Source organism: Numenius arquata, chromosome 7 (genome assembly GCF_964106895.1).
Source record: "Numenius arquata chromosome 7, bNumArq3.hap1.1, whole genome shotgun sequence".
Lineage (NCBI taxonomy): Eukaryota > Metazoa > Chordata > Aves > Charadriiformes > Scolopacidae > Numenius > Numenius arquata.
Genome location: NC_133582.1, coordinates 2,634,449 through 2,658,135, shown reverse-complemented (window position 1 = coordinate 2,658,135; position 23,687 = coordinate 2,634,449). Strand labels below are relative to the sequence as shown.

The 23,687-nt window shown below is 42.5% G+C and overlaps 1 protein-coding gene across 1 annotated transcript in view; it reads left to right on the top strand.

Annotated features, from left to right (window-relative positions):
• The window catches only part of PHIP (PHIP subunit of CUL4-Ring ligase complex), a 95,981-nt gene that overhangs the window by 9,046 nt on the left and 63,248 nt on the right, over nt 1-23,687 (top strand). Inside the window, exons 5-9 of the mRNA XM_074150227.1 lie at nt 1,745-1,895; nt 2,020-2,118; nt 9,997-10,157; nt 16,294-16,515; nt 17,088-17,188. Of these exons, the coding sequence (XP_074006328.1) occupies nt 1,745-1,895; nt 2,020-2,118; nt 9,997-10,157; nt 16,294-16,515; nt 17,088-17,188 (734 nt within the window). The remainder of the gene's footprint in view (nt 1-1,744; nt 1,896-2,019; nt 2,119-9,996; nt 10,158-16,293; nt 16,516-17,087; nt 17,189-23,687) is intronic.

The following is a 23,687-nucleotide window of genomic DNA, read 5'->3' as shown; positions in this document are numbered from 1 at the left end:
GACATTAAACTCAGTAATTTTAAATGAATAGGTCTCTACAGTTAAGGGTAATTTTATAAAAAAATAAAGTGTAATTTCTAATTTTTTTTTAAAGGAAACCCTTTTTTAAACTTGTGTGAATTTTGCACGTCATTTAACTTTTAGGCAGTCAAATTCAGACAGCTTGCAAGGCCTTCTACAAATGTAATGTCATTCACAGAAGGAAAGCCCTGCTTTCCTGGAAGCAGGAAATTTTAATTAGGATTAATTCCTTATTTTGCTTTGCTTTGCCGTGCAGCTTTTGCTTTACCTACTAAACTATTGTTATTTCAACCCACAAGTTTTGGCTCTTTCACTCTTCTAATTTTCTGCCCCAACCTGCCGCAGGGGGAGTAGGTGAGTGAGGCTTAAACCCTGACGGGAGCAGAAGAGAAAAGAGGAAAAATTCCCTCCTTCCCTCAAAGGTTGCCTTATTGTGGTGGGAATTCCCGGTGTAAGCGAGGCTTTTCCAGAGCCTTGGTTTCAGATCAGACATCAGCGCTCTTTATGTTAACGAACTGCTGGAATACACCGAGCAATTGCAGTGTGTCAGCAGGACAGGAGCACGCTTGCTGAAGAAGGAGGTATATTCCTGTTAATTGGGTGTAAGACAGAAGCATCCTGTTGCCTAAAATGTCAGGCACGGCCCTCTCCAGTTGCAGAATAACAAAACATCACAAGATTTTGCTGCAGTACCTTTTTTTTTTTTTCTCCTTCCACAAAGTAAAACACTGAAGAAGTATTTTAGGCTGTATGGAGGATGAAACTACTCCATGCCAAACCCTGTACAGCAGCTGAAGAAAACGGAGTTTCTGTCCTCCCTCTTAATTTTATTATTTTAAATTTTCTTTCTTATGCTCCAAGCTGACAATAGCTTATGCATTTTAAAAATGCCGTTTCTTAAACCAAAAGCTTTACGTTGATAGGATTTTGCTGTTGTCGCATACATTTCAAAGCTTTTTTTTTTTTTTTGTTTTTATCCTTGTGATGTATAATGGTCTTTGATCTAGAATTACAGCAGTTCAAAAGAATGAACTGGTTTTGTCTGGGCACTCATTAACGCTGGTTCAACATAACGAAGCGGTGAGAGGATGTGTTGCTGCTAATAGGAGCCTGTTTTGGTGCTGGGAGGTTGTAGCTCAATAGAGGACCTCGTATACCAATTTTAAAGTCGAATTACTCAAGCCAACGTTTTTGTTTAAAAGTTTTAGATGTAAAAAAATAAAAATCCAGTTGTGGAGCTTTGACAAGGTCTTGTAACTTACGTGAGCTGAGGCGGAATGTTTTTGTGTTGTGTTATTTATTTGGTATCCAAGAATTCCGTAAATGTTGCTGTCCCTATAGTCCTTGTCTTGTCTTGTCTTTATCTTACAGTAGCTTAAATTGACCAGACTGCTATTTAAATATAATAGTGAATATATATTTTACATTTTTTTACTGTGATTATAGAGGAGCTTATTAGTCTATGACCAACTGTGCCTTAAAGTCAGAAAGTAGTAAATACCAACAGTTCTCTGTACAAAGTAGCGTGTGCTGAATAGAAGAATTAATTAGGACCAGCTGGAAGGAATTATTGTACTTAAAGGTCATTATTTGTTTTTCTCCTTAATATACTATAATTTTCTTACAAATTTGTGTAACAATCGGGGGGGGGGGAGAAGATTAAACCGGTAATTCTTCAAAAATGTTCTTTATGGAATGTTTTGTTTGCTCTTTCATGTAATAGGTGAAATATTACAGACACTTGGCACCTGATCACTTGCTTCAAATATGCCATCGACTTGGACCGCTTCTAGAGCAAGAAATTCCCCAAAGTGTCCCTGGAGTGCAGACGTTATTAGGAGCTGGCAGACAGTCTTTGCTTCGTACAAACAAAAGTATGAAAATTTTATGAGAATTTTTAGAGTTCTTGATATTTCATGCCTTTCTCGTGTTCTCGCACGAGAAAATGCTTGCCTACGTGCTTTTTTTTGTTGTTTTTGTGTAATTCTTTTAAACCAGGTTGCAAACACGTCGTGTGGAAGGGATCTGCTCTCGCCGCGCTACATTGTGGGAGGCCTCCGGAGTCCCCTGTAAATTATGGCAGTCCACCCAGTATAGGTAAGTCTGTTTTATTTTGGCGTTGCCACTGTAATGCCTAATTCCCAGGGTGATTAATTATTGTGATGATGAGAGCTAAGTAGCAGGTTCTGTTTGGATTTGTCCTTTGTGGCATATACCTCACCTTGAGTATATTTTTATGAAGAGGTTATGTTGTCGTATTTACCAGCTTGTATGTGTGGGGCAAAATGGATATTGTAAATTCATATACCAGTTCTGTTCTGAAGCTAATTTTGTCTTCAAAGTATGAAATACTTCAAAGCCTTCCAGTACGTGATGGGGCTCCAGGAGAGATGGGGAGGGACTCCTTATTTGGGGGGGGAGCCATAGGGCTTGGGATAATGGTTTTAAACTGAAAGAGGGGGGAGATTTAGATATTAGGAAGAAATTCTTTGCTGTGAGAGTGGTGAGAGCCTGGCCCAGGTTGCCCAGAGAAGCTGTGGCTGCCCCATCCCTGGAGGGGTTCAAGGCCAGGCTGGATGGGGCTTTGAGCAACCTGGTCTGGTGGGAGGTGTCCCTGCCCAGGGCAGGGGTTGGAACTGGATGATCTTTAAGGTCCCCTCCAACCCAAACCATTCTATGATTCCACGAATTGGGAGAGGTTTGTATATATATGTAAGTAACTGAGAGAGCTTAATTTGGGATATTTATATTATTTCTAATGTTGAAGAAACTCAAATCTCAAAATGCATACCGTTACACTTCACCCACAGAATTATAGTTGGAACAGCTGAAGCAGAAACACGCTACAGCCGAGAAGCTCTTCGGTTGAGCCCAGCCGATTTTGGCTTGATCAGATGGCAAAGTGTTTGGTGTCCTAGTACCTCGTCCGTTTTAAAGCACAATTTTCATGTGTTCCGTGGTGTTTCTGTAGATGCTTGGAATACAGGAGGAGAACGTGGTTTTGCTGGGTGTTTAGAGCCAAGTTTTCAGAGCTTTCTCAGCTAGTACGTGTATTGGCCAGAGATGGTTCACTTCAGCCTGGAGCACCTGCATCCGTTCACTGTGGTTTTGTTTTGAGCTGTTATTTTGGTCTTTGTGAAGAGAGTTGTTCCTGTGTTGTGCACTAGACGTGGGGGAGAAAATGCAAGTTGCTGAATAGAATTATGCTCTTGAGTGGCCGTGCGTTAGCTTGAAGATGGTAAACTTGGAAAATCTTGGGGTAGATGAGCAGCTTTTTCTGCGAGGTGGCTGAAATAGGACTGAACTTTCTAATAGCTGACATTTCTTCAGTGGTTGCCTTAACCTTTTCCTTTACTTGGAGATACGTTTTAAAACACGTTGGAGAAATCCGAGTGGAAGAGGACTGTTTTGCGTTGCGCTGTTGCTTCCTCCATGGTATATAGTTTTTAAAGGGCAAAAGATCAGCGTATGAAATCTGCGGCAGCTGGAGTTGAAAGCAAGCTGTAGAGTTGCCGTGGTAGTGGAATTAAATGTTAAGAAAAATAACTTTCAGACTCGTTTTAGGGAAGAACAAGTAAGGCTTTCTAAATAAATGTTATTTTTATTGAACCTTTTGCAAAGCACTGAATATTTGCAAAATTACAGTTATTTCAACATTTCCCTCTTTTTCATGACCAATAATTTCCTTTTCCAAACATTGAGATAAGTGCTGGTAACGGAATGTTTTTAACTGGGAAGTGTATTTGGATTTTTTGGATGTCTGTTTCAGAGCTGCGTGTGAAAGCATTTGTTTTTGATTTATCCGATTTTAGTCTGATACTCTCAATGAAATCATGAACTGGAATGACACTTCTTTTATAAATTGAGCTATTTCCTTAAATAACTTCTAATTTTTCCCCTGGGAAGGCTGTATTTTATGTATTTGCCCAACAAAAAAAAGAATTGGAACCTATTCTTCAGGCTGAATGAATTTCAGGTGGAGAACCCACTAATGGTTGAGGAACAGAAAAGACGCTGAAGTCTTTCTTATCTTGTGCAGGACAAATTAATTTATATTTCGCTGAATATGCAGAAATATTAATTTGTTTCTTAGCCTGATGAACCAATGCAATTACGATGCTGATGGGATGTTCTTTAGATTTAAATTTGTGTATATTGTGCCAGCTGCCTTGTATGTAGCTGATTTATACGTGGTTAAAATCCATCTGTATAAATGTGTATTTCTCCAGAAAACTAGAGTATCTGTATAACATAATAAACAAAACTTGAATATGGAATAATCCTTATCCAGTTGCTATCACTTGTGCAACGTATCTTATAAAAAGTTGCTGAAGTGCTTAATTAAGAAAAAAAAGGGCCATGTCGTATGCTAATTTGTCTTGTTAAAGATCCCATCTTCTTGGATCCTAAAACAGAAAAAGAACTCTTTTTCTGTAATTTTCAGGAACTGCTTGGCCATAAAGAGAATGTGAGGTTCTGGAAGTGGTATAGATGTCTGGTTTTGGAAATACACTAAATATTTCAGCCCTAAAAGCCAACCGAAGAGTACTTTGTGTAATTATATTATTCTGTTAATTATAGTAAAAAAACTAGAAAAAAAGACCACCTTGTGCTAACGGACTGCGTAAAAGTAACATCTTGTTACACCTGTTTATTCAAGTTTAAAGTGCATTATACTAAAGTAAATGACTTCTTGTTATGCAAGAAGAAATGGGCTATAGAAGTCTTATAGTACTTACACTTTGAGTAAAATAGAAACTGAATAAACACACAGTGAAAGCAAGTGGGATTCTGCTTTTGCAAATATCTCGCCACCTACTCCTCTGAGTTAGTACAGGTTGACAGTTACTTTCATTGAACAAATACATATTATATGTAAACTTTTAGATGGTGTATAGAATTTTTGTATTTACATTTTATATTTTAAGAAATGCTCCGGTGTCAGTGTATTTTCACTTTCCTGAAATGCCCAGAGACAAGTGCTGTCTTGGGTTCTGTTCCTCAGAACAGAGCTTTCATTGGTTAAATACAACTCGGGAAAGGAAGAAAATGGAAGATAAGCCATAATGATTTTTGTGTGTGCTTTTTTAAATGTAACTTATACTTGGTACAAAATTAAATTGGGTTTACCACTGATGAGTGGCTAAGGCAGATTACTGTCCCCCATCTTTAAAGGCATATTTCACATTCCAGGATAAGACCATGTAAATAAGGTGATGGAATTGGTCACTGATAAAACTGAAGTAAGAAAGCCAAGGGGAAATAAAAATCGGCGTAGCTAATACTGCCATGTCTTTCAGATCCCCAAATTTATCTTCCTTTTACAGTTTGATGTTTTTCTCTTGAGCTGCTTGTTCTATTTTGGGTTGGGAGTGAGTTAGAGACGTTCTAAAACTTCGAAGGCATTCAAGTTGGTGCCTGTTGCGTGCCTTTTGAGTGTGAGAAAACCTGCTGGAAACCTGCTTTAATCTGACAGCTCCCACCCCTTTACCTCCATCGGCTACACATCTGTGTTTGATTTTACATTGTTCTAAGGCAAACCAAACAAATAAGGTGAGCTTGACTCTTTGAGATGTGTGGTTTTCAGATTAAGGTTGTTGGCAGTAACAGTAGAAGTGAGATTTTAAAAAATAAAACCAAAGTTCCATTTTACTAAGTTGTTTTAAGAGCCTAAATCTCCATTCACAGCTTCGGTTCCTGAGTGGCCTTTATAAAAAAAGGAATTTAAACTCTTACCTTTAGAGCTTAAGGTTAGAGCCTTTGGGTAAAGAATCCCATGTTTCTCACCCTACCCCACTTTCTTTTGTTTCTTACTTTAGTAAAAGGTCCCGAGCAACTTGTATTTGACCCTGCTTTCAAAGGAGGATTAGACCAGGTGATTTCCAGAGGTTCCTTCCAACTTCAATCATTCTGTCATTCTGTGGTAACAAAAGTCTTAAGTTCTTCTGGCATTCAATCTAGTGAGGGACACAAAGGAGCACAAAAAGGGCTTTTACAGGTCTAGCAGCATCAGAAGGAACAGTAGGGCTGGCTGCTGAATGGGGTAGGGGACTTGGTGATGAATGACCTGGAAAAGCTGAGGTATTCTGTGCCTTTTTGTCCTTGGAGGAGCCAGACTCTTCTCATTGGTGCCTCCTGATGGGGCAGAGGCAACAGAGACAAACTGAAATAGAGGAAGTTCCATTTAAACATAAGAAAACACCTTTTGGTGGGGGTGATCAAAGCTCTGGTTGCCCAGAGAGGTTGCCAAGTCTCCATCCTTGGATGTACTCAAAACCTGACTGGACGCAGCCCTGGGCAGCGTGCTCTGGCTGACCCTGCTTGAGCAGTGGGCTTGGACTGGATCTGATCTTTTGGGGAGGGACTCTCGATCAGGGAGTGGAGCCATAGGACGAGGGGGAATGGTTTTAAACTGAAAAAGGGGAGATTTAGATTAGATATCAGGAAGAAATTCTTTGCTGTGAGGGTGGTGAGAGCCTGGCCCAGGTTGCCCAGAGAAGCTGTGGCTGCCCCATCCCTGGAGGGGTTCAAGGCCAGGCTGGATGGGGCTTGGAGCAACCTGGTCTGGTGGGAGGTGTCCCTGCCCAGGGCAGGGGGTGGGACTGGATGATCTTTAAGGTCCCCTCCAACCATTCTGTGATTCTAATCTGTGGAGGTTCCTTCCCACCTCCACTCTACCGTGGTTCTGGGACAGTAGATCATTTCCGTCTTTGAGGCTGGTCATGTTGATGAGCCCCAGCCACCTAAAAAGTAGAAGCCGATTTGTTTTATTTGGAATCAGTGGGTAAACAATTGATAGCAACTTAAAACGATAAAATTTGTGGCAAAGTGGTTTTTACGTGTTCAAAACATGAACAATGTACGTGGCTTTCTCAGGCCTTCGGTTCTGCTTCGGTAGTAAATATGAGGAATCCTGATTTTGAAACCAAAATGTCGTTTGGAAGTAAGTGGTGGATTGTCCTCCTGTGTTGCACAACAACCACTTAATAACATCTGCTTTTTGTTTGTTTGCTTGTTTTAAATCTTACTTACTTATTTTTAAAGCAGGTTCCAATGTGAGAGTAGTAGACAGGCATGTAAAGCTAAGTTAATTTTAATTTCTTTAGTTGGCCAGGCATTGGATGGGAGTTCTTTCGGTTCAGCGTCCACTTCACAGGGCCCTTCCAGCAAGGAGCAGGCACTCTGTTCTGTTATTTTCTTTCTTCCTTCCAACCCTTCTTACTTATAAAACCAAGGGCCTATAATTAGTACAAGGTCATTATTATTATTATTATTAACAGTTGGTAGCCTTTCTCACCTTGGCTTGCACCAGGAAAATCAATTTTATTATTCGACTGGAGGAATTTATTTTTGAGACACAGCTATTTTTAATTTTTACCTGTACTCTGAAGGAAAAAAACAAATGCTGTTTTGCTGGCAAAGTGTGCGGGTGACACATCGGAGTCATCAGGGTTTGGAATAAAGAGTGGGAATGGGTCAGTTAGAGAACCATCTCCATCTTAGATTAAGAGCAAACAAAATGTAACTTCTGAGTGGGTTGAGGTTACTGTGTTGTGACAAAGATCTTCCTTTTTCTGTTAGTTTGCGTGTATGTGTGTTTGGGTTTGTTTCTTTTTTTTTGTTTGGGGTGTTTTTGGGGCATGTGACTTTCTTGTTTTGTGTTTTGTTTTTTTTTTGAAACTGTAGGATGATCTGTCAGAAACCAAAACTAGATGTATCTTGTGACTGAACTAATCTTGATTTCCTGCTCTTCTAAAGTAGACCGTTGGCAAGGAAAAGCTTTGTCATAAAGCGAATGCATCTTTGTCTTGTGTGAAGGGAGGGTGAAGAGCAAAGAGGAAATAGTAGAGCCTCAAGGCAGTAGTGGCGCATTGACTAGAAACTCCTCACTCCACAGGTAATGATCCCTGTTCCTGCTCCTTCACAAAGCATCTTGACCTGGGAAACCTTCCTTGACTCTTTGGGCTACGTAGGCAGTCAACTGAAGTGTTTCAGAGATGTTCTTATGGCCTGAGGCCAGTGGGCTTGGCAGTTGTCCATACCACTAAGTGCTTTTGCTCCTTATAGAGTAGCTACAATCCACTTTGCGTATTTAATGTAGTTTGACCTGTGCTGACTCATGAACCAGTGTCTGGTTGGTCTGGGCCAAACCCAAGCGATGCCAGAGGTTTGTAGCTGTTCCGTGGTTGATGCTGTGGAGTGAGTGTGATTCCATGCCCAGACCCCTGCCCTGGTCCTGCTCCCTTCGCATCTACAGATACAGAATCACAGAATGGTTAGAGTTGGAAGGGACCTTAAAGATCATTGAGTTCCAACCTCCCTGCCCTGGGCAGGGACACCTCCCACCAGACCAGGTTGCTCCAAGCCCCATCCAGCCTGGCCTTGAACCCCTCCAGGGATGGGGCAGCCACAGCTTCTCTGGGCAACCTGGGCCAGGCTCTCACCACTCTCACAGCAAAGAATTTCTTCCTAGTATCTAATCTAAATCTTCTCTCAGCACTCCCCCTCATCCTGTGGCTCCCCTCCCTGATCAAGAGTCCCTCCCCATCTCTCCTGGAGCCCCTTTAGGGACTGGAAGGGGCTCTAAGGTCTCCTTGTAGCCTTCTCTTCTCCAGACTGAACAACCCAACTCTCTCAGCCTGTCCTCACAGCAGAGGGGCTCTAGCCTTTGCAGCATCTTCATTGCCTCGTCTGGACCTGTTGCAACAGGTCCATGTCCTTCTTACTTTGGGGACTCCAGAGCTGGACTCAGTGCTCCAGGTGGGGTCTCCCCAGAGCGGAGCAGAGGGGCAGAATCCCCCCCCTCATGCTGCTGGGGATGCAGCCCAGGATGTGGGGGGCTTTCTGGGCTGCCACCGGACTTTGCCAGCTCATGTTGAGCTTCTCATCCACCAACACCCCCAAGCCCTTCTCCTCAGGGCTGCTCTCAATCCAGCCTGGCCTTGGTCACAGAGAAAGAATGACAAACCAGCGTTGTAATGAAAGTATCTGCTGCCTCTCTCGGCACTGATAGATCTCGTTTTTCATGTGTGTGTCGTTCTGTGGACGTTGTTGGGTGTTTATGGCCTTACTTTTCATGTATTCAGAAGCTGAAGATCTGAATATATTAATACTTGCTTTATCACAATTCGGTGGAATATAGAATCTAACACCGTTGCCATTCATCAGTCTAATGTTGATATGGGGATCTGTTTGACTAATACCTATTTATCCATTCACAAAAGCAATATAGTCTGTTGCTTTATTATTGCATGAGTAGCAGTTTAAAATTAGTACCACTAAGATTTCTTTACTGAAGCTCTTGACTGAAGATTTCCATTTTGAAGATTTCCCGCTCCTGAACCTTCTTAGCTTTTAAACTTGGAAAAAATCCCAAAGTCTTTGAGTAAGGTTCTGTTAGTCAAAATCAGAATTTTTTGTAAGGTTTTGGTAAATTGATACATAAATATTTTCTTAGGGGTTTTTTTTTGTTGGTGGTTGTTTTTGTTTTGTAGTGAGTAGCAATATTTAAAAAAAGAAATGGATTATCTTGCAAGTGGTGGATGAATGTTTGATGGTGTAGACCTCAAAAAACCCCAGGCTGCCTTGGGGAAGGTGTTGAATGTTTGCTGATCTTCAGGTAATAGCTGTGTGGAAGCTCTTACGGTTATTAAATTTGAGGTAGTTCACTCCTCCACAGAAGCTGCTTCGGTCCTCCTGAATTTCTCATACTTGCTGTAAGATCAGATGCATACATTTTGGTACTTAAATTTGAAAGTTGTATTGCATTTTTGTGCTCTGCCTTGGTACTTTTTTGCATGTTTGTATCAGAGGCTACTTTTATACTTATTTTTCCCCTAACTATGGCAAAATGAAGGAATTACTATAGGGACCTGTTCATATGGCAGGTGTTGAAATAAACTTTCCATCCCGAGGAAGTAGTTTATGAACCCTATATAAATGCTGTCTCTTCTTTTGTCTTTCCCCATTTGGTAGTGGATACCCTGTTTTCAAGAAAACTAAATGGAAAATACAGACTTGAACGCCTTGTTCCGACTGCAGTCTATCAACACATGAAGATGCACAAAAGAATTTTAGGACACTTATCTTCCGTATACTGTGTAACTTTTGATCGGACTGGCAGGCGAATATTTACTGTAAGTACCAAATCTTTATTTTGTGAGGGTTTTTTTTTAAGTATAGGCAGCATGTCACCTGATTGTTTCCAGAGCCTAAATGTACTGATGTTGTGCATCAAAAGCAGCTGAATGCTTTATTCTCATATATGCTTCTTAATAACCATGCTATTTTGCATGTTAAATTAGTCTTGGCATACATGTCTTAAGGCTAGATGTGATGATAATTGCTGATCTGTGTAGTTCAGTCAGAAAACTTGGGTTGTTTTTGGTGGGAAGGAATTACCCTGTGTAGATTCTTTCCTCTGGACTTGTGTTCTTTGGCAAAAACATAAGTTTATGTTGGAGTTTAGCGACAGGACGAGGGGTAACGGTTTTAAACTGAAAGAGGGGAGATTTAGATGAGATGTCAGGAAGAAATTCTTTGCTGTGAGGGTGGTGAGAGCCTGGCCCAGGTTGCCCAGAGAAGCTGTGGCTGCCCCATCCCTGGAGGGGTTCAAGGCCAGGCTGGATGGGGCTTGGAGCAACCTGGTCTGGTGGGAGGTGTCCCTGCCCAGGGCAGGGGGTGGGACTGGATGATCTTTAAGGTCCCTTCCAGCTCTAACCATTCTATGATTCTATAAGCAAAAGAATGGACCACCACTGCAGAATTTGATTAGAAAGTCAGAGAAGACAGTCAATATGGAAGTAAAGAGTATTTTGACTCTTATCTGTAACTTCTGTTAGAGAATGACTATTGAGTTTATAAAAGCCTGGTGATATGCTCAGGATTGGTAATGAGATGGTGATGGTAATGAGAAAGCTGAAAATGCACATGGTGTGTTGTAACAAATGTTGGTTCACAAGGAATTGTCTTATGAGATCCCAGGAACTGGGTTGTTTGGGTTTTTTTGTACCAGTGTTTTTAGCATTTTTAACTATTTCTTTCTTGTTGTTGTTTTAAAAAAATAATTGTCTGAAATAATTACTGAAATGGCAAGTTTCCCAAGGAATGGGAATTATAAAAACGTATAGGTGTTAGTGTAATCTGGATTTTCTGGTAAGTGGTCTATTTCAGCAGAGCCAAAGTTCTCTTAGATACACACCTCGTGCCAGTCTGGGACACTTTGGCTGGGTTTATCCCCTTCCCAGAAACACTCCATGTAATTGAGACCGTTGTGGATCCAGGAGCTGGATTGTGCACTTTCTAACCTCGTGGCAGTTTTCCTACTTTATGTATTACAGTCCTGACTTCTGAAATTCTTTGAAGGTGGTTGTAAATATAATTTGTCCTTTTGCCCACGTGCCTCTTGCTTTGTTTTGTAGAGGGATGTGTGATGTACAGGGATGTAGGACTACAAAGATGATGAGAGGACTAGAACATCTCTCTGATGAGGAAAGGCTGAGGGACTTGGGTCATTTGAGTCTGGAGAAGAGAAGGCTGAGGGGGGATCTGATCAAGGCCTATAAATACTTAAAGGGTGGGTGTCAGGAGGATGGGGTCAGGCTCTTCTCAGTGGTGCCCAGGGACAGGACAAGAGCTAACGGGCACAAGCTGGAACACAGGAAATTCCATCTGAACATGCAGAGAAATTTCTTTCCTGTGAGGGTGGCAGAGCCCTGGAAGAGGCTGCCCAGAGAGGTGGTGGAGTCTCCTTCTCTGGAGACATTCCAAACCCGCCTGGACATGTTCCTGTGGGACCTGCTCTGGGTGACCCTGCTCTGGCAGGGGGTTGGAGTAGATGATCTCCAGAGGGTCCCTTCCAACCCCGTATCATTCTGTGGTTCTGTGGTTGCAGGGATGGGAGGCTTAAAGTGTCTTGAACAGATTTCTGTTTATTTGTTCACTTGTTACTTCAGGCATAGCAGGGACCTTTATGTATTTCTTTAGTTTTCATGGGCAAGCTCAGTCCCGCAACAGTCAGAGGCATTAAATTCTGATGTCCTGTAGTTTATACATGATTAATTTATCAGGAAAAGGGCACTGTTGTGGTTTTGTTCTATATGTGACATGGCAGAATGGATAGGAGATTTTATGTGTACCAAGTATAAAAATCACCTATGCTCACCCTATTGACCTTTAAATAAAAACTTCTCTTTGTGCTTCCTGGGTGAAGTATATAAACCTCCTTGTTAAGGTCTTCTAATTCTTCATTTACCTAAAACTTTTCCCATGTTCCTAAAGCCTTCCTTCTTCCAGAGATGCGCTAAACTTCCTCTTGGGTGCATCTGCAATGGTCATTCCTTGTTGCACATTCCCTTGCTTTCTGCAGTTAGAGTTCTCTTCACTGTAACAGCAGGTTATTTCCAAAAGAAAAGTAGAATCACAGAACGATATGGGGTTGGAAGGGACCTCTGGAGATCATCTACTCCAACCCCCTCCCAGAGCAGGGTCACCCAGAGCAGGTCCCACAGGAACGTGCCCAGGCGGGTTTGGAATGTCTCCAGAGAAGGAGACTCCACCACCTCTCTGGGCAGCCTCTTCCAGGGCTCTGCCACCCTCACAGGAAAGAAGTTCCTCCTCATGTTTAGGTGGAACTCTTATGTTCAAGTTTGTGCCCGTTCCCTCTTGTCCTGTCCCTGGGCACCACTGAAAAAAGCCTGGCCCCATCCTCCTGACACCCACCAAAGTAGAAGAACCTGAAATAAAATGGGGGGGAGCAGTATGGCTTCTGCCACTCCAGCACTTTGCTGGCAAGTCCTTTGCTGACAGACGCTGGTGTTCTGCTATGATTGCTTGAAAGAGGCCCCGGTTTAGATCATGATTACTTCAATCTAGTGTTAAAGTGTTCATAGAAATTAATTGTGGCTGGTGAATTTTCATTTTGAACGGCCTGGGACAGACCTTCTTACCTCAGCGTTCTTGGGTAAATCTGGTGGTTTTTGTGTAGATGTTTAAGTGGTTTTTTCCAAGTGGAAAACCAATGGTTTGTGTTCCAGATGGCAGCAGAGTCCAAGTTGCTGGAGCTGATGTGATGTAGGCAGTGGATGAACAGTCACGAACTGTCTTGTTGTAATTGTGTCTCTATAATGAAGTGCTGCCAATTCTTTTCAATCTGGACCGCTACAGTTTCTGAAGTCTGTAGCGTAGTAACTAGAAGTAGGGTTTTATAACCAAAAGTAAGCCAGACTTTGTTCCGGACATGTCTGTTGCCAGCCTGTAACTTTGCCTGCATCAATAGGGAATTGTTCTTGCTCTACGTTTTTGCTCTACAACCTCCAGTGTTCCGTGTGACACTAGCGAGGTAAGAGCTTGTTTTAGATTTATCATTGGTTGTAGAAGATGCATCATAACTGTTTCCTTTTCCTCCTGACCTCTGAGGGATTGAAAGCCTCTAAATTCAAGTTCAGTTTATGTCCTGCTTCAAATTAAAAGAAAAAGAAAGTGATCTCAGCACATTTTTGAGTCATAGTCTTCTGGGAGATGTTATCTTTGCTAGGAAGATGATGCTCTTAGTTTGCCTAAAGGCAGCGAGAACAGGACATTATGCAGTTTTCCTGCTAACCAGTAGGTCATGCAATGACTGTTTCCATTTATATTCTTTTACAAGAGATTTCTGAAGATCAACTTCTTACCTTTTTCCTGAATATACTAAAATATTCTTAATACACTAACTGTTGTTTTGGTAGTTTAGTGGGGGGTTTTTATTAACGCGAATTAAAGCATGTTCACTTGCAAAGGCACAGCTAAAAGACCTATCAGTGAAGAAAACCTAATTATTTCTGAGGCTGTGTATTCTGGATGTCTTGAAAAGCCTGACTTGGAGAACCCAGGCAGAGTAATAGAAACAAGCGTTGGCTTCTGGTTCCTGCACTACTTCACTTTCTGACTGTGAAGAAGGATGACGGCCAACTCCTTTTCCCAACTTTTTGTCTTCGTGTCTGCTCCAAGTTTCCTCTTTCTAGGGAATAACGGACAGTGGTGTGTAATCGTCTGGGTAAGGTTTCCAACCCCAGGTTAATTTGTCCGTTTTTTGGCAGTTTCACTTCAGCCCACAAGTCTGTGTCAGGGTAGGAAAACGAGCCGCTTTCATCCATACCTTGGCAGTGCCGTCACCAGTTCTCTCCCGGTGCTGAACTCCTTCTAGGATTCCCTTTTGACAAATGCTCTTTAATAGGCACATAATTCGTAGCAGTTGCAGACATAAGGTTGGAAACAGGAGCGGTGGTGTGAGCCAATGCCCTTGCTAACACCCCTGCAACAGGATTTTAAGAGTTGTGAATTGTCCCATTCAGTTCAGGCAGAATTCCGTGAATTTCTTTGAACTCTAATATTGTTATCTTGGCAAGATGCTACAGAATTTACAATTTTACCCAAGTCTTTTTTTTTTTTCTTTTTTTCTTTTCCTTTTTTTTTTTTGTTGAGACTTGCTAACAGTCATGTTTTCTCTGCAGTGGAGATGTATAACACATGCTTCTATAGCTATACTATAGCCAACTGGTAGGGAGTGGGCTGGTTTTATGCCGATCTTCTTTCCATGGTTTACTGTTCCTAAAGAGACCTCTGAGGCCCCTCCAGGTGGCATTAGGTCCCAGAACTAGCTTTTCTTGCTGACCGTTTTACATCTTTTAAGTTGTCTAGTGTGCAGGTTGCTCTCCACCAGTTACGTTCTGGAACCGGCATTTCAGGAGTCTCACAATGCAGGGTTTGGTTTATTGATTTCCTTTTTCTTTTTTTTTTTTTTTTTTTTTTTTCTTTTTGCTGTGCTTTGAACAATCTGTTCATCCTGTAAAATGACTGCAGGCTGTAAGCTTACTGTAAAGTCAGTAGCTTATTCATAATATTGATCTGTACAATGTGAGAATTGCAGAAGCGTGTTTATGTAATATGTGTAGCTTGGTAGACAGAGCATTCTATATATATTTTTTTTTTTATTTTATGTAGCTCCAAGAAGAATGGGACTAGTGGTTTGCTGATGATAAAAAACTGGGAGGGGTGGCTGACACACCAGAAGGCTTTGCCGCCACACAGCGAGACCTGGACAGGCTGGAGAGTTGGGCAGAGAGGAACCTGATGAAATTCAACAAGGGCAAGTGTAGGGTGCTGCACCTGGGGAGGAATAACCCCCTGCACCAGGACAGGTTGGGAGCTGACCTGCTGGAGAGCAGCTCTGAGGAGAAAGACCTGGCAGTCCTGGTGGACAACAGGATGCCCATGAGCCAGCAATGTGCCCTTGTGGCCAAGAAGGCCAATGGAATCCTGGGGTGCATCAGGAAGAACATGACCAGCAGGTGGAGGGAGGTCATCCTCCCCCTCTGCTCTGTCCTGGAGAGGCCCCATCTGGAGCACTGGGACCAGTTCTGGGCTCCCCGGTTTAAGAAGGACAGGGAACTGCTGGAGAGGGTCCAGCAGAGGGCTACAAAGATGATGAGGGACGTGGAGCATCTCTCTGGTGAGGGAAGGCTGAGGGACTGGGTCTTTTTAGTCTGCAGAAGAGAAGACTGAGGGGGGATCTGGTCAAGGCCTATAAATACTTAAAGGGTGGGTGTCAGGAGGATGGGGCCAGTCTTTTTTCAGTGGTGCCCAGTGACAGGACAAGAGGGAACGGGCACAAACTTGAACAGAGGAAGCTCCACCTAAACATGAGGAGGAACATCTTGACTTTGATGGTGGCAGAGCCCTGGAAGAGGCTGCCCAGAGAGGTGGTGAAGTCTCCTTCTCTGGAGACATTCCAAACCCGCCTGGACATGTTCCTGTGGGACCTGCTCTGGGTGGACCTGCTCTGGCAGGGGGTTGGAGTAGATGGTCTCCAGAGGTCCCTTCCAACCCCATATCGTTCTGTGAATGTAAGTGGGTGTAATGCTAAATGACAAACATGGTACCGATTCATCATTCATGTCACAATTGATGTCAGTTTTCATTTTCGTGTATTGCACCAGCCTTTTCTGTTTCTGCTGGAGTTTTGGAAGAAGTGTCTTCCTGAAGAGCACGAATCCAACTTGCTGTGGGATTTGTGCTCTTTCTTACAAATGCATCATGCTTTGTATGGACTGTTGAGAATTAATGTAAGCTTATGTTGTGTTTTGAAGGCGGTGTGGAAAACTGTTAAAAACATGAGGGGGGATTATTTATCCATGTATGGCACTAGTTTTTCACTGGTTTCCAGTTCATTGTGTTAATTAACTGTACCATCAAAGCAGCTAATGATGGTTGAAATTGTTTCTGACTTACTTCTAGGGGTCAGATGATTGCCTCGTAAAAATCTGGGCGACGGATGATGGAAGGCTGTTGGCCACCCTGAGGGGGCACGCGGCTGAAATATCCGACATGGCGGTGAACTACGAAAACACCATGATAGCCGCTGGGAGCTGCGATAAAATGATCCGAGTTTGGTGCCTTCGAACTTGCGCGCCCTTAGCGGTTCTGCAGGGCCACAGCGCCTCCATAACATCGCTGCAGGTAGGTTGTTGCTTTCTGAGCTCACCCGAGCGATGAAATGCACCATTTGACTGAAAAAGGAACCACCCGAGAATGCTCTGTGTAATAAAAATGGGAGCCTGGTCACTACGCTGTGAAGTGAGAAGGAATTTTCACGGCTTATTGTGAAATAACAGGTGTTTATTGTCAAAATGCCTGAACCCCTGTTGAAAAACATTGCGTGATGCATGTGGGTAGTTCTATTTTGAGGTGTCATTCCTTTGCAGGTGGTGGTTATGAGTGCAGGTACGTTGAGAACTGCAGTCGCTGCTGAATATTTTGGGATTTTTTTTCTGTGTAGAGTTGCCTGTTGTTGCACAACTCGGGATGTGGGGAGGGAGAACCCAGAGTCCTTTGGCAAGTAACCCAGGAGGGTTGTTCTGAACAAAGAGAGTGCAGCAGCGTGTTATTTTGCTGTTCGTTGCCATTTATTTCCCTTATACTTGATTATTTTTCTTGGTGAGAAGTCAATGACTTGAGGAACTCCTCAGCACATCTGGAACAGATTAACAGGAGACCTTCTTCTTTTTTTCTTCCCTTCCCTTTCCCCCCAGTTCTCTCCACTGTGCAGTGGCTCAAAGAGATACTTATCTTCAACCGGGGCAGATGGAACAATATGCTTTTGGCTGTGGGATGCTGGCACCCTTAAAATAAAGTTAGTTGCGATTTTATTTGTTGCTATTTCTTTTTTTCTTCTTCTTCTTTTTTTTTTTTTTTAAATTAATAATGATGTACAAATGTTTTGAGAAAAATTTGACTTGTCACTGACTGGTTCACTGTGTGGTTGTTGGGTATGATCTATTGCTGATGTAGCTACAGCTTGCTTATCCTTTAAGGACTAAGTTGATAATACAACATTTTGTGGAATGAAGGAAATAACCGTATACCCAGTTTTGCTGTATTTGTTAATTTATTAAAAAAGTCTTACTGCTTTTTTTTTGGGGGGGGGAGGAGTGTAATATAATGTCAAAGTCGGTCCTTTCCGGTTCTGTTCTCATCTCTTAATCCCAAATGAAAATTATATTGATGAAATGATTGCAATTTAGACTTGAAAACCCTAGTATAAATTAGGATGGGATGGTTTTGATGTTTGTTCTTTCTTTATCTGTATTACCTTTTCATGGTTGCTCTTTACTGTAGTGTGGCAGGAGGCACAATTCTTGGGCAGCTGCGTGTTGGTGGCTGAAGTTGAGCCCGAAGTTTCTGCCTTCAAAGTATAAGATGATATAAATGTTGTCAGGACCCTCAAATAGAGATAGGTTGTTTAGGCTTTTTTTAATTAACTTGTTCAATGGCTTTCAAATACTTTTTGCTCCTTTTCCTTTATCGCAAAACACCTGTACCTTAAAATTGAAAAATGTTTTAGTGAACATGAGTAATTTAGCTTTGGGGATGGGAAGTGGTTCTTACATATTTTCCTGGCAAGTAGTTTCCATTGTCTTGTAGTTTGGGTAGTAATTGCTGTAAGAATCTCTTTCTTGTGGCGTGCCACGGTTGCGCAGGGCTTGTAGGTGTGTTTGCTTGGGAACTGCTCTGGTTGTCTGGACCTTAACTATTTTGATGTTCTCTGGGTGTTTTGGCTCTTTTTTTGATACTGTAGATGAAGCCGCTTTTCAGGCTGTTAATCCTCTGCTGCCTGGTGTGTGCTGTAAAGACAGACTTTCCTTCTTACTGAGGAGAGGAAGGGATGGTTCACGTGCTCATTTTTAACATGCGAAGGAGAGGAGTTGCCACCATGTTATTTTTTCTTAAGGTCTCTTAAGTCTGAGCTCTTGTTGACAAGGTGAAACCTTCATCTACCTGATTTGTAAACCTTTTGAGCCCACGTGCTTCTCTCTCCTAATTTTTTCCTTCTTTTCTTTTCCCCTTTTCCTAAGTAAAGTTCAAGTCTATGGAACTGAATTTTGAAACAAATCCCGTTATTAGAGAATAGCAGAATCCATGAGACTTAAGTGGGTTATACCATATGAGCTGGGAGAGGAGTGTGTAGAAATCCTGAATGTTTGGATGAATCAGAGTTGGACGGGATTTGTCCAGAGGTAAAACTTTAGGGAGTGAGAAAGCTGGCGTCAGTTATGGTAGGGGATTCTCAACTAATTCCTTTCCGTGGTGATATTTAAGTGTAGAATAAATTTTTTCAGTGAGATGCACTCAGCAAATATGAAAGAAATAGATGATTTGTGAGTAATGCTTTCATCTATAAGTAGTCACAGCAGATGTGATCAGGCAGTGGCGAAGGGAAAACAGATGAATTCATGTGTCTCATGCAGCGCAGCGAGGACGTGGTTCTGGTAACACAAGTCAGTGATTCGTGTTGCTCAATGACAGAGTAGATTTTGAGACTGGAATTTGTACCCTCCTCACTTTCTGTTTGGGAATTATTTTGTACCGAGGAACACTTTAAGCTGCATTTCTTCAGTCTGGAAAAAGATGACACGGACAGTCATGAATATCGTGAGGAATTATTTGTTGGCCCTTACTTTACTGAGGGTATCAAGTGAAGGTGGCCAATTCCAGGTGGGAAGGAGATGGTTCTTTATAAAACATGCAGTTATGAAACTCCTTGCCATAAGATATTATGCATTATACAAAGATATTTAAAGGCACTGTGTGCTTTTTCTGCTCTTACATATCTACTTTTGGCTATTTTGGTGGCAGGATACTGGTTTTAGATCTTGGTTTGAACTTAGTAGAGCTGTTATGTATTTGATGTAATTGATGCTTTTTCATCCAAGCTAAAACTTGTTAAAAATATGGTAAAGTCTGAATGAGTCTTTTGGGACTGGAACATAACTGTATGTTGTTTATGGTATCAAAATGAAAGGCTAAGAGAGCTGGGACTCTTTAGCCTGAAGAAGAGAAGGCTGAGGGGAGACCTTATTAACGCCTATAAGTATTTCAAGGGTGGGTTGAAGGAGGAGGGAGCCAGACTCTTTTCAGTGGTTCCCAGTGACAGGACAAGGGGCAACGGGCACAAGCTGGAACATAGGAGGTTCCACTCGAATATGAGGAAGAATTTCTTCACGGTGAGGGTGACGGAGCCCTGGAACAGGCTGCCCAGGGAGGTTGTGGAGTCCCCTTCTTTGGAGATTTTCAAGACCCGCCTGGATGCAGTCCTGAGTAGCATTCTCTAAGCAATCCTGCTTCAGCAGGGGAGTTGGACTAGATGATCTATACGGTCCCTTCCAACTCTAAAAAAAAATTCAGTGAAATTCAGTGAAAATAGTTGGAAACCCAGAAAAGTCTTAGTGTAGCTCTTCCTGAACTGCAGAATATGGTAGTTCTGGGGAATTCCTTAGTTACAGGAAGTTTTACTTAATGTGCTAAACTGAACTTTTCAACCTATGTTTGTCATGCTCATTCCAGTAAATGAAACTTAACGATACTGGGAAACTAAGACTCCAGTGTAATTTTCCCCAGTATGTCTAGAAAGGAGGAAAGCTGGCAGAGAAAAGATCTCTTCCCACAAATATTCAAGGTCTGAGCTTGCTGCCCTGTATCTCGGTTCCAGCACCACTCCCAGCCCAGAAAGGAGAAATGGGAGCTTTCAAGCAAGACCAGAAGATCTGAGTAGCATGGGTGAAGGTGCTGTCACATCCCTAAATCAGAACTTGATTTCATGCTCCTCCTGAGCTTTACTGCAGCTTGTCCTTCAAGAATCCCATTGCTGTCAGTGATGACAGCGTGTTAGTAAATCATCCAGTGCTTTTAATGGGGACTGGTGGCAAAGTCTTGAAATTTCAGCTGCTTAAAGAAAAAAATAAAAGGAAAAAATATATATATACACACCCCACCCCCTGCACTACTTGAATCATCTGACAGCGAGTTAAGATGATGAGCTGTTGGGCAGCCTCATGACGATCATGGGGTAGATTGTAGTTTGAGGATGGTTGGCAGCACCAGCAATACTTGGCTGAACTTTTTCATTAAATATGGGAAAGGCAGCATTTGGATACACCACTGTGTTCAGGGTGCTCTCGAATGGAAAATAATCCAGTTTGTTCTTAACTGCACTGGAAACTGTTTCAGTGGAACCCAGCTTGGGTGGTGAAGTTAACTGGATCAACTCCCTGTCTGTAACTGAAAACTGGATTTAGTCCCTCCTGGGAACTCCCTCTGAAGGGAATCTTTCCCTGTCAGCTTCTTCAGGAAAAGAGGAAACTCAAAATTGTTCTTTATTCCCCACTTAATAAGATCAAAATATTGTAGAGTGATTATTTATCTCAACAGATCATGAAAAATTGGAAAAGTCACTACTTTGAAAACTGGAGTATTTGCAATTAAAATGGCCTTTGATGTCCTTTAACCCTTCTAATGTCTCGTCCCCTACCCCAGCTCTGTTTGGTTTTCTTGATCTCTGCAAATGTTTGTTTTGTTTCATTCTTAAATCGCAAAAATCCTTATGTTCAGCTTTACCAGCAGCTCTGCTGCAGTATTAATAGTATCTCTGAAATTAGAGGCTCCCAGGTTTTGGATAATGTTGTTAAGTGAGGCATGTTAGGACATTGAGCTGCTGGAGCGTGTCCAGAGGAGAGCCACCAAGCTGGTGAGGGGTCTGGAGAACAAGTCATATGAGGAGAGGCTGAGGGAACTGGGCATGTTTAGTTTGGAGAAGAGGAGGCTGAGGGGAGACCTCATTGCCCTCTACAACTCCCTGAAAGGAGGTTGCAGAGAGGTGGGTGTTGGCCTCTTCTCCCAAGGGAATAATGGCAGGACCAGAGGAAATGGTCTGAAGTTGGGGCAGGGGAGGTTTAGATTAGATATTAGGAAGAATGACTTTCCTGAGAGAGTGGTCAGGCACTGGAACAGCCTGCCCAGGGAGGTGGTGGAGTCACCATCTCTGGAGGTATTTAAGTGTGTAGCCATGGCACTTCAGGGCATGCTCTAGTGCCCAAGATTGTTGGGTTGTGTCTGTGGGTGGGTGGGTGTGGTGTGTGGTTGTGGGTGTTTGTTTTGTGTGGTGGTTTTTTTGGTTTGGTTTGGGTTTTTTTTTGTGGTTGGACTCGATGATCTCAAAGGTCCCTTCCAACCAAGAAGATTCTGTGGTTCTGTGATGTTCAGTACCAAGGTCACACGTATGGCCCAGACAGGAGGTGGTTGGTGACAGAGCTCTGTTCTCATAAACTGCAAAAGGACGCACATTACAGGAGATTTGGTGCCATCGGATGAAAGATAAGACACTGGTTTCCACATAGAAGAGGAATCATAGAATGGTTTGGGTTGGAAGGGACCTTTAAGATCATCTAGTCCAATCATCAACCTAACTGATAAAAAGAAACCATCACTAACCCATGTCTCTAAGCGCTATGGCAACCCATCTTTTAAATACCTCTAGGGATGGTGCCTCAACCACTTCCCTGGGCAGCCCGTTCCAAGGCTTGACAACCCTTTCTGTGTAGAAATTTTTCCCAGTATCCAATCTGAACCTCCCCTGGCGCAACTTGAGGCCATTTCCTCTTGTCCCATCGCCTGTTCCTTGGGAGAAGAGACCGACCCCCCCCGGCTACACCCTCCTTTCAGGGAGGTTGGGTTGAATGGTAGGGTTGGTTGTTTCTTTAGGTAAAGGAAGTCAAGGAATGTGGCCCAAACAAGACAGGAAATAATTAAAAATTCAGTCAACCAAGACTTTCCCCATATTTAGCCATCTGTTGCTATTCTGGACGAGTCAGATCCCGTGTCAGTTGACAGGAGGGAGAAGAGAGAGAATCATCCTCGTGTCAGCAGAAATTGAAGAATAATCTGCCTCAAGTTTAAGGTAGAGTTTACTACAGCTGGTCAGTGCATCAAGGTTAAATTAGTTGTACTGCAAAATACTTGCATGTGTATCTTCTCTGAGAAAGATGCTGAGTTTTCTTGTTATTCTTCTACCACCTGTTTGGATCACGAGTAGTTTCCCACATTAGCCTGTGACTGGCAGAACTGTCTCACAAATTTGTGTAGAAGAGCTTCTTATACTTCTCTTCTTTTCTATTTTTCCCACACCATAATTAAAAAAGGGAAAAGAAAAACCTTAGGAAAAACACATGCTGATGATTTTGGTGTTCCTGTTTTGGACCAGACGTTGATTTCTCATTTGTCGTTGGTGTAATACTTCCCATCTGCTTTCTTAAACAGAAGGCGCTTGATGTTAAAGGGGCTGGTCATACATCAGAATTCAGATATTCTGAACTTTAGTTGTTATCTTGTGAGCAAAGACTTCATTTGGAGAGGTTGTATCACACGTGCGTGTTCTGGGAAGAAGTTTGAGCCACTCCACGTCCAGGGTGAGGTTAGTCTGCAGGGCTTGGCTTAGATAACTTAATTCCTTCGCTATTTTGCTGCATTTTGAAGATGATCTTAAGAAGTTTGTATGGGTGAGAGTGTCCCTTTGATGAGGCACAAATTGAGACCAAACGGCAGCTTTGCTGCTGCTCTGAGGGCAGGTTCTTTTTTGACTGCCGCCCCTCTTGGTTCTGGTTTTCTGATGAGCTTAATATGTGTCTCCTCCAGGAGGAGAATGGTTCACCAGGGCTTTTCTGGACCTCTCCATGAAATGTTTGCGAAGGGATCTCAGTGCCTTCCAGCCACTTAATTAATTGGACTGAGAATATATGTAAAGAGAAAACAATTAGCTTGGTTTCTGCATGCTGCAAGAAAGTATGCTTTTGTCCCCTTTCTTTCCCCAAAAATATTGATTGGCCAGCTCGTTTTGCAGAGACCACGTTCTGCTCTGTTGTGAAAGAATGCCATGATCTTTTGTCTCCTAATGCCTAAAATAACACACATTAGAGAGGCGTAAATTGGAGAATTTATCCAGGCTAGAGCGTAAGTGTGTACTTGCTGTTTTGCAGCTGTCCTGACTCCAAAGGCAGAGCTCACAAACCAGAGTGGAAGAAAACAGCAGCCCATTTATCTATTTACACTTGCTCCAAATTCTGCAAGCTGCGTGTTGAATCGTCCCAGAGTTCTTCTCATGTTAGTTAACGATGGGCTTTCAGCCCTTTTGTAGAATAGACCTTTGTCTCGTTTAGTTTGTTTTGTTGTGAAGTTTCCTTGTCGTGAGCCTGCAGGGAGCTACCTCAAAACTCCTAGAGGAAAAATTCCCAGAAACAGCCAGAATGGACGACTTGGAGAAAGATTTCTAAACTGCTATTACTGGTGTTTATTACTTTGTT